This window comes from Lathamus discolor, chromosome 1, assembly GCF_037157495.1.
Source record: "Lathamus discolor isolate bLatDis1 chromosome 1, bLatDis1.hap1, whole genome shotgun sequence".
Taxonomy (NCBI): domain Eukaryota; kingdom Metazoa; phylum Chordata; class Aves; order Psittaciformes; family Psittacidae; genus Lathamus; species Lathamus discolor.
Window position 1 is genome coordinate 100,792,799 of NC_088884.1, and position 11,108 is coordinate 100,803,906.

General features: G+C 41.9%; 1 protein-coding gene across 1 annotated transcript; it reads left to right on the top strand.

Moving 5' to 3' along the window:
• The first annotated feature begins 5,019 nt into the window (after positions 1-5,019).
• Positions 5,020-10,862, top strand: LSM6 (LSM6 homolog, U6 small nuclear RNA and mRNA degradation associated). Its single transcript, XM_065688183.1, has 4 exons — positions 5,020-5,128; positions 6,318-6,430; positions 9,823-9,936; positions 10,599-10,862. Exons 2-4 carry the CDS (start codon positions 6,337-6,339, stop codon positions 10,631-10,633), a joined length of 243 nt encoding a protein of 80 aa, XP_065544255.1. The 5' UTR covers positions 5,020-5,128; positions 6,318-6,336; the 3' UTR covers positions 10,634-10,862.
• The last annotated feature ends 246 nt before the right edge of the window (positions 10,863-11,108 follow it).

Below are 11,108 nucleotides of genomic sequence, written 5' to 3' on the forward strand. Positions count from 1 at the left end.
GGCTGAAATCCATGGAAAGGCTCTTGGGATCTTTCTGAGGAGAGGCAAACACAAAATTTCCCTGTAAATGAAATATCTGTGGAGGGTCAGATAAATGGGAAAACTGGGTTGAGAGGGCAGAAGTCAGGTGATGGGAGATCCAGTCAGTTCCCAAAAAAGACTTCATTGTCCTATGAGTCAGATTACACTTCTTCCCCTGAGCATCAGCTGAAGCCTTAATTGGAAAGGGTCAGAGAGGGACAGAAAGGTGGCTGAACACTTTTTAATCTTCCTTCTTCACTGCATTTCAGAGCACGGTATGGACTGTTTTTACCCTACTACAGATTAAAGCTGCCTCATGTTTACTTCATATCCCCAGCTCTGTATCAGAAGGATTTCGTGTGAGCTGGGAACTAACTTTGCAGATGCTTCACACCAGCAGGTCAGTTTAAAGTAACTGCCTCAGCCCATGTCTGTGCTTAAACTTGACACCAGAGTTTTCAACCTTGAAGTACTGAATCAGCATCATCGAACTGGCTATGGAAAAGTTTGCATTGAGATGTCATCTGGAATTGATATTCCACACTGGAAAAAATAGAGAATGTGTGTTTCTTTGGTGTAAATATTTTAGAAAGTCTAAACACAAAAGGCTGTGTCCAATTCCATCATATTTTGGGTAGACTCTAGCCAAGCATTGAAAAAAAAAACCCAACTGGAGCTTCCAAACATTACTTAATAGAAAGCACAATTTTCACATGGTTTGTCAAACTGTATTTTAACTGGAGAGAAAGTAGGAGAGACAAACATGTGACAAAAGGTAATCACATCACTTAATCCATGAACATCCCAAGGTGGCAAGCACAATGTAAGAACTCGAAGACAGAGTTTTATTAAGCTCTTCTATCTAAAATCTGTAGCACAAACCCAATATTTTTTGATTAAGGTCCAATTTAAAAATGCATTAACTTTTTAATTGAGAACATGGCTGGGAATCAGCAGTTCTGATGATCTTAGCATAGCAGGGGAAATGATGTTGGCTAACTAAGCCTTCATTTAAGTGGAAAAAAATCTTTGCTTTTTTACTTGTGGGCACAGATAGACTATCATTCAAATCCTGAAAGTCTTGAACTCTCCCATCCAAATGCATGCAAAGCAGGATGTCAAACCTCTTAAGGCTCAGGAAAAATCTTGTCCCTTCAGGAAGCCAAGGAGAGCACTCCCAGGAACCTGCAGGGATTTAAGTGAACTCTGTAGGCTTCTGTCGATCTTCCTTTTCTTTACTATGGACTTGAAAGACTAGGAGCCGAGCTCTCACATCGTTCTCCCCAGCTCCCTGAACACCTGCTGACAGCTCCCTGTTTACCAGGAAGCTTCCAAGGTACCCACTAGCTCCTACTAGACAACAGCCTGGGGCCCACAGCAATGAAGGGAAAGATAATCCCCACTCCTCAGGCACAGGAGTTGTTTCAGGACCTGAAAAATCAAACAAGCCACTCATGTTGTTTAAGCTTTCTTGTCATGGAATCCCATGGGACAGCTGTGGAGAAAGCATGTGTGGTGCCTTCTTGATCCAAAGTGGATGGAAAGGATCTGCAGGCTGAAAGTCTTATCTTGAACCCACTGGAAGAACTCTGGATCAGGGCAGTGTGCTGTTTGTTCCGCAGCCAGGATCCATTGCTGAGGTTTCTAAACCCAAGCTGTGACAACTCTCAATCTAACAGTTATATTTTTGATACCAGCTCATGGAGATGGATTTGTTTTGAGATTTCAGGTGAATTTTGAACAACTCATAGATACAGCTTCAGTACAGAGAAGTAAATCACGCAACTTCCACCAGCTTCAGTGGGAGCTGAACCTCATGTTCCACCTCTCAAACTCCAGAAGTGGTAACATCATGCTTACTTCAGGGCCCCCAGGAAACCTGCAATAACAGTGCTAATCTTGAACTGCAGAGCTTCTCCACCTCGACAGTCTTTCATGGAGGCTGACAGCTCCTTCTGCCCCCACATACTCAGAGGCTCTGAAAAAGGTAAGTTTCCCCAGATGTGAAACTCATTCTTGGCCTCTTACTTTACTGCATAATTTTCAGTGACTTTTTGCCCCTTTTCTTTCTAATCTAGGAAGGCACCAGATTTTATTGTTAAAATCATGGGGTACACTGTGAGTGTGCCCGGAATGGGTTTGTCCTCTCTGACACAGTTTTCAGGTGAGGACTATTTATTACAGCTTGGGTTTTTTTCCTTCTGCTGGTTGTAACCGGGGATTAATTAGGATGAATTCAAAATCGGCCACAGACATTCTTTTGTCATCTCGATTGTTGTTCTTCTGTATTTAACTTACGTAAATGTGTGCACTTCACAAGAAGCAGAAAAACTGGGCACTCCTTTTAACACATTCTTCTGTACCACACATAGCCACCTCGCCCTATGGAAATTTTTGTATTTCAAGTAGCTGGGAGAGAAAAACCTTCCTAACTTCCTTGAAGTGGGCTTTACTGCATTAAAGAAAGAGAGAGACTGTCAAATCCTGTTTCATTTTTAAAGTTAACTGTGAGGTTTTAATTAGGTCCTCTGAACAAGCAATCTGTGATGCTTAATGGTTGAGAGTTAGCAATTGTACACGATCCACTGACTCCCATCATTAAGTTCAGTTGACAAAGGCCAACACAACTCTTTACTTTTTAACTTTGTCACCATTTATGTTTGAGGTGAAGATGTTAATATGGAAATTTTGTGAGCTGGGAATGACTACGAACTCTATCATTGTAAGTTACGACCTTTCATCTAAGGCCGAATGTAAAGGCAATTGCAATTGTTCTATGACTCAAGGCCAGCACACAGCAGATGTATGAAATTTGGAGTGTTAGACATAAACTTTTATTACCAAATTATAAATAATTTCTACCACTTACAATGTTCACCTTTCAAGTTCATTGTGATTAAAACGCAAGGGCAGCATCTTGCTGATTTCGATGAGTTATACAGCTGAAAAAGCTCTGTCATAGCACACTATGAAAGGATAAAGCAAAGCAGTATTTAAAAGAACCTGCTGATAACAAGGTATGTGATATTTTAGATCAAAATCCTTTTTCCATCTAGATGACAAACAAACAGAATCATTAGCTAATGAAGCCTTATTTTCACTCTTGAAGCTTTGTAATCTTTAAGGAGTTCACTGAATGTGGATTACTTAAATCCTTTGAAGACCACCGTTTCTGAGGTCATTGTGCTTTTGCCACTCTCAAATAACACATTCTTTAGGTTGCCTAATAACAGATGTGGTGACATAATCTTCCTGAATGTACAAGATGGGAATTGTCTTCCCAGGTGCAAATCATGCTACGCCAAAACGCTCAGCAGCATATGCCTTCCTGCATGAAGGTTAATTTACCACTAGGAACAGCATATGAGAATGCTTTTAGGCCTGTGGCAAACCAAGGGCAAATTACCTACGATTTGGGTTCATGATTTGGTCTCAAATAATGAAAGAGGGGAGCTAAGGGTACAAAACTTGCCAATCTCAGTGCCTGTGATTCAAAATAGATGTGTTTGTTAGGTTAATAGGGTAAGAAGCAGGAAAGTAGAACAGTTTTGTTAACTGACATCAAACAACTGAAGTATTCCCACACAGAAAGTATACCTAAGTATATGCCTAAGCTAGGTAAAAAGCAGCCTAGTGAGCAGGAGGCAAAACAGCTCATCAGGTTCTGAAGGCTAGCAAAACAAAACAAACTCTAAAGACAAACTCATGAGAAATAATTCAAAGAGGAAGGCTCCCAAATCACGAAATGTCCCTAGCTGGATTTGGAAATTCATCATAAAAATCTGCTGAGCCAGGTATGAGAAATCTATTTGCCCAACCTTTACCATGGAAATTGGTAATAATGAAAACCAAAATACTCCCTTATCAAAATATAATGCACTGAAGCCAGTGATAGCGGCAGCAATATAAAACTTTGCAAGCCTGCTCGCTGGAGTAACTACTTTCATGCTCCTTTTCAGCTTCAAGTACTGATACAATCAAGTGTACTTGGATGATCCTGATTAATGTGGTGGTTTCTTGGAAACATGGGCACAACATGGCCCAACTTCCCTGGCCATGCCTGCACAGTCAGGTAAGCTAGGTCAGGTTTGCAGGCCTTGCCTCTTAAAGCCTTTTAGCTTAAGCTTTGGGGAAAAAGATGTTACTGGATACGTGTTCAAAAAGAGAAGATAAACGGCTCTGAAAGGAAGACAGAGTACAAATCCAGGTTCTGAAGAGCGATGCTACATTTTCTTCACATCACAAGACTTAAAAATTGCACCAAGATATTAAATCAATAATGGAAGAATGAAAAAATACAGTCCTGAACCTTTCACAACTGATTAACTCCTGTCACAGCACTAAATCGCTTATAGAAAATAGGATGATATTTTCCAAGACATCAGGGGTTAGCTGGGGGAAAGGTGAGAAGATGGGTGAGAAGACAAAAATTGGACTTCTTCTTGTTCCGTATTCTTTCCAGGTGGTATTTGAAAAAAGCCCTTAGCTTCTATGTTCCCTCGTTCCTCTGTAGAACGAATGGAGTGACACCTTCCTGCCCAGCTCTGATAAGGACACCAACACCAGCCGCTGTGAGATGCTCACTTGTTTCTTCCACAAAGCCCATCTGAGACAAGATTTTGAGTGAACAGGATCTCAGTATAGCAGAATACAATTACACATGGGTTGTAAACACATCGATGTTATTCTGTGCGTAAGCCATAAAAAGGGCATCTCCGCGAAGAACCCGGCGTTTAGCTAAGGGAGAGCTGGCTGGTCCCTCAGGTGAGCCTCTCGCACCGCAGCCCGGTGGATGGGGGTCCCGTCATATAGCAGCAGCGCTTCTGCACACCACAGCGCTGAACCACACGGGGTGCCCCGCGCCAGAGAGCGCTCCCGAAGCCCCTGACCCGGGTGCGAAACGCGACCCGACCGACAGCTGCGCAACCCGCACACACCCCCAGCCACCGGCAGCGCCGCCCACAGGCCCGCCCACAGGCCCAGCCCCGCGCGTTCTGAGGCCCGGCGCGGTATGTCCCTGCCGCCGCGCCGTAGCCGGGCCTGTGGTGATTGGGCACTAGCGCAGCGGGCAGCGAGAGCCGGGAAGGGGCGCGGGAGGAGCCGGCGGGTGAGTGCGGGGCGGTCCCGGTCCCGGTCCCGGTCCCGGTCCCGGTCCCGGTCTCGGTCTCGGTCTCGGTCCCGGAGAGGTGACCGGGGATGAGGGTCCCGTGGCGTGCGTACCCCCCGCCCGCATGTGGGGCCGTCTGTTATAGCCGTTGCTGTAAGCCGTGTTGTTAAGCGAGCGACAGTGGAGCTTCGCCTCGCGCGTGGGGCTTTTCTCCGGGGCGTTCAGCGGAGCACGTTTCGCAACGTTTAGGCTGGTTTTGAACCGGCAGCGTTCGCAGCCGCGCGTAACGCCACAGCGTGTGCGCCTTGCGCCGGCGGCGCTGGGGCAGCACCCGCGGGCCGCACCGTGCTTGTTTCCCGGGAGAGCTTCGGGTGTGGGGGGCTGCGCTACCAACCCCGCCGGGCCGGCATCACGGGGCAGGGACAGCGTGTGTCGGTAGGAGACCAGCGGCCGTCCTTGCACGGCCGGAGTAGCTCATTTGCCACAGAAAGCGAGCAGCAACAAGCTGGCGCTGTGTTGGGTGTCAGCACTAACACCGTTTCCTACCGCTGATTTGAAATGCAGAGCGGCTGTTACTTGGACGCAGTGACGTTCAAACAGAAGTTAAGCAATACAGAGAGAGGGGGAGGGTCTCGTTCCAAGACTTCTGAAGGACAGCGTCTTTCAGGCCTGCACATCTGTACACAAGCCTTAATTCTAAGAGTAGTCCAACTTAATTGATTCAGTTGAAGGCATCCTTTCAAATCTATTTGCTCATATGTGTGAGCTGAGATCAAAAATCCTATTGCTGTTCCAGCACAGGCTTCTGTGTATAGAGCACATACTGGCTCCACACTCCACCCCCTAAAGATACGAATACATATTATGGCTTAGCTCTAATTTTAGTAAAACCATTTTAGTGTTCTAGAGATGATGAGACCTTTGGCTCTGTTGGAAGTTTACAAGATGTGCAATGTGACAAACAAGGATTTTTATTAGTAATTCCAGAATTTTTAAAGCTGCCAAAGGGAAAGTTTAATGCTGTGACTCTAGGACAGTCTCTCTACCTCCACCTTTACAGCTTTGCTTTTACCTCATTAGATACTTTCTCCTACTGAAAGCATTAAGAGTCAGGGGACTGCCTGTCTGTACTGTTTAAAGACCATATGTAAGCCTGTTGCTTATCCAAATGTTTTGTCTCACTTTCCAGCTTACTACAGAAGCTAAAGATGAGTCTACGGAAGCAAACCCCCAGTGACTTCCTAAAACAGATCATTGGCAGGCCAGTTGTTGTAAAATTAAATTCTGGAGTTGATTATCGAGGTAAGTTCCTCATCTATCTCACTGAGTACAATAATTGTTTGGGTAGGCTGGAACAGATGCCTTGCATTTGAAAAGCAAAACAGTATGATCCAGAATCTTGGAGTGTGTCAGTTATAGATCTCAGAATGGTGACAAATACAAAATCAGCTCTGGAGAAACTGATGAAAAGGAGGTTAATGGTGGATTTAGAGATTAAAATTACTTAACGAAATCATTAGTGTTCTTAGTCACAGATGGAGACCTAGGATTACTTTGAATTTCTAAACTGATACTTTTAAAGACTGGCTGAAATTAGAATTCCTGAAATGGCCAGGCAGTCCACTTTTCAGTGCTCTGATAGCAACCCTTCTTGGAACTACCTTTTTCTTCACCTTCCCGTTCTCCAATTCCTAGTATAGACCTTGGTCCAGAAAAATCTTCAAACAGTAAACTACTATCAGTCATAAGCCTGTTCATACACAAGGGATGAAACAGTTATTTACATTCTTGGTTGAACAGCTGCCTAGACATGTGTTGGATCAAGACTCACAGAGGTACAGGAGAAAGCTTAGTGTGGCTTTTGCTGCTGTACACCTAGTTCATTTTAACACAGAAGTTTTATTCCAGAACTCTTCAGCCTATCTGTGTACCTTCATGCACTGTATATAGGATTATAGGCTTTAACCAGTAAATAAACTTATCTGTTCAGTGAAATGTCCTGGTCCTACTCCCATTAAGATAAGACTGTTAGCCTGTCCATTTTTCTTGGTAGTATCCACACAATTAAAAATACATATCTCCTGTTTTGCAAAACTTAGACATTTTGTGCTGGAATGACAAATATCATGGTCCTGCTATAGATCACTGCTTCAGATAGGTTTAATTCAATTGGTTCATCTTAGCACTTCCCAAAGGAGACATTTTTTGTGGTGCAACAAGGAATCTTTGTATTAAGACAGTTTTAAATTGTTACTGTTTGCTGACAGCAAGCACTGCTTTCTTATCCTTTCCTGTTCCTCTTTAGTGTCTCTCAGCTGACAGAATTTGCAGTCTGTCATTTGTTTGAGATCCATATTTTCTGAGCACTTGAGGTGAGGTGGGGTGGGTGGCTTATAAACTTCACTGCTTCAGTCTTTGGCCTCTGTAAATTCTTTCTTGCAGGAAAATGTAGTGACAGCACAATAAAGTTAAAGTAACTTACTGAAAGGTACACACCAGGCAGGGCCAAACCAGATTTGGTGTTTGGATGCACTTTCTGTTTTCTTTGAGAACATTGGTAGCCTTTGCTTGGTAAGATCCATTTGTAACTGCTGCAGATAAACTACTCAGCTTTCCCTCCAAAAAACTTAGTTTCATATACCTACAGTCAGACCTGGCAGGAATTGAACCATAGTTCCTTTGAGCATCCTTATTTGGATAAAAAAAATCCTGGATTTTTTTCTCCTCTCCCTTCCATAGTTCCCTCTGCTCTCCTGCTTTCCAGCTTGCTGTGGTCCTGCAGTTAAAAACCTTATAATGCTCTCATTTGGAAATAAACACTCATTTTATTTTGTGTAGAAGTTTGGCCAATATTTGTAAAAGCCAAACATCAAAAAAGCCCCCATCTCAGGCTTTTGTTGCAGATCTATCTAGATTCTCTCTCTAGATTGCTATTTTATGTCTGTATCTCCACCCTCCAAGCCGTGTGTGCAAGCGTGGCCTAATACAACTGTTGATGGGTAACTATAAAATGTCTTTTTGTGCTGCTAAGGGCTGCGTACATCTAAGGGAAGAAGCCCTTGGAAAGTAATCAGTGACAAATGAACAGATATGATTTCTGTGTAGAGATGAAAATGTACATTAAAACATCTCTACATATAGATTAAACAGATAAAATACTAGCCAGGATATGCAATGATAGTATTTAATGCCATTAGTGGCTTAAAAAAAGCTTGAAAATATTGCTTTTATGGACTACTGAATGATAGCTTAAGAAAAATAAACAGTGCAGTTTTAATTTTGGACAAACAGGTTTTGCTCTTATATTGTTACACGGAGCACTGAGGATTAGAGAAAAAGAGTTCTGACTTCTGTTTGGTTTATTTGGTGCATTTTAACTTTGTGAGCAGTCAGTTTTTCCTATGTGTGAAACAGGAAAGAAGAACATAAAGGAAAATAGTTCTTAAACCATTACAAGTTGATGGAAGAACTTTAATTCCCAATTATTTAATGGAAGATATTACAGTAACACTTCTGAAAAATGAGAACGTGTCCTAGAGGAGGATTCTCAGACTGGAGTTCTCCCCCTCCCTGACTACAGCCAATACACTGTATTTCCAGTTTTAATGCCAGGTAAAAGAGTCAGGTGTTTTTCAAACAGAGGAAGAAAGTTTGTAGCAGTATTGTCTGTGTGTAAGACACAGGCAAGATTGAGATAACTAATGCAGCTTTTAAAAAGTGATATGTGCACAAATATCAAATCAGATGGCATTCTCTGAGCAATTCTTTGCATTTGCTAATACCCACATCCAGTTCCTTAGCCGAATAATCCATTTGTTGATCAGGCAAGTTAAATTTGTAGATGGACATGGTTCTGACCTTAAGGGTGGGAGTAGGCACCAAGGAGTAATTTTAAGTGAAAAAATGGCATCATGCTGTCAGCACATAGGAAGTACTGTGTGAACAAGGTGCAGCCTTCCACAGGGGCTGTTGGGAAGTGAGAACATAAATACTTGTCTAAAATCAAGGCTACTCAAATGAGTACTTTCCTGATAAAAAGAATAACTTATATTACACATGGCAGAGATTTCTCCTTTAGTTGCATTGATTAAACAGCATAAGTTTTTTTGTGGTAATATTTCAGTGTCATTAGAAAACCCTTTGTCAGTTGATGATGACATCAAACTTTGTTTACATCAAAACAGAGGCTTGCAGCCAATGTTCTTCCAGATCTTTAGGCATGAAGATAAATACAAAAATGTGTATGGTGTCCTGTATTAAAAGGGCTGGGTTTTTTTAGCTATATCCTTCAGAAGTTTTGATGAAAGCTCAGTTTATATAGCCTTGTCCTTAGGTTATCCAGTTACACTATGTCACAGATTCTTTTCAGGTGTGTGACTTAAAACACAAGTGAGAAGGGACAACTTAAACTTTCAAAGTGGAAATCGTCAATCTTTTGCAAGTTATATCTTAATGATTTCTTTTTAACCCCTACTCTTACGTCATCTGATAAAGTTGCTACTACAGTGCCTGGGGCTCCTCACTCTCAGCTTAGTTCTTTGAAGAATACTCTGTTCTGCTGACTTACCTGGCCAAGCTTGGGCTTTTAGGTTATGAAGATACAGAGTTTTTTCAGTACTATTCAAGCACAGTGCAGTTTTTGTTTATTTTAAAGAATTTTAGTTGATTCATTTTTAAATTGTCACTGTCTTCAGGTGTCCTGGCCTGCCTGGATGGGTATATGAACATAGCTCTGGAACAGACTGAAGAATATGTAAATGGACAATTAAAGAACAAGTATGGGGACGCATTTATCCGAGGAAATAATGGTAACTCCCTCTCCTTATGTTATTGTTCATTAGAAGATTGTGTTTTCATATTCTGATTTTGAGGAATGGCTGAGGGGCAAGCAAGCTGCCTGTAAGAGTATTAGTTTTATGCTTTCTTGGAAACTGTAACTTTTTATAGTTTCTCTTTTCAGTGTCTATGGTTTTCTGCATTCCTGTGGCACTTTTTGCCTCTGAACTTGAAATTCATTTAGAGAAGCAGGCTCTTTTCAAGCCTTCCTTGGAGCTTATTTCCTCCTTTATAGGTAGTTGTTAGCTTTCCCTTAAGTGCTTGGGTTTTCCAGCTTTTGTGGAAAAATCATAGCATTAGTGTCTGACACCTGTAGTTCTGCTGCTTAGAAATTCTCTCATGCCCTCCTTAGTAATGCTGCAGGGTAGCTGGCTTTATTCTTCCTCTGTTCAGCGTGCATTTGCTGGAGTGTAGTTTGGCTATCAATATAATAAATACTGAAGCAAAGTAATACATAATGTGTAAATTTGATAGCATTTTTTTAAGATGGACTTAAGAGTTTCCTGACTTTGTGCTGAATGCGATTTATTACACTGCCATTTTACAAGCCATGGAAATAAGGTATTTTAAATAAACAGCCTTCTGCACATTATTTACCAGGCCCCTCATGTGTGCTGCTTTTTCCTTTTCACAGTATTGTACATAAGTACACAGAAGAGGAGGATGTGAAGATGCCAGAAGGAGGCTGTTTTGTACTTGTGAACCTCTTTGAAACGATGAGCCCTCTTTGATGTGTATTTCATCTGTGGGTTATTAACTACAAAAGTGTTTAATTTTTTTTTTTTTTAAATAAATGTAAACCAGTGTAAACTTCCTGGATATTTTTGTTTCAAAGCACTGCTTGGTTACGCTGCACAGAAAAAAAAAATAAAGCAAGAAGCATGTAATAGTGCCATAAGACTAATTCAACAGCTTGTTGAATTTTTGCTGTTACAGGAATACGGACTGGAAGATAAGCAGGCATGGAGTTATCGCAAATCACAGCCTTGTATTGATGGCAAAACAATGTTTTAACTGATGTTGGGAAGGGAAATTATAATGTTCTGGTGACAGTGACCTGTCAGTTTTGGAAAACACAGGGTCACATTTATATGCCAATCTAGCAGCAGTCATCGGGTAGAGTGTTCATCTGTTCAAGAAATGT

Excerpts from the sequence above, each read along its gene's own strand:
- LSM6 (XM_065688183.1), top strand. The coding sequence starts at position 6,337 with ATGAGTCTACGGAAGCAAACCCCCAGTGACTTCCTAAAACAGATCATT. Across the intron at positions 6,431-9,822 it reads TTCTGGAGTTGATTATCGAG|GTGTCCTGGCCTGCCTGGAT; the intron begins GTAAGTTCCTCA and ends CACTGTCTTCAG. Across the intron at positions 9,937-10,598 it reads ATTTATCCGAGGAAATAATG|TATTGTACATAAGTACACAG; the intron begins GTAACTCCCTCT and ends TCCTTTTCACAG.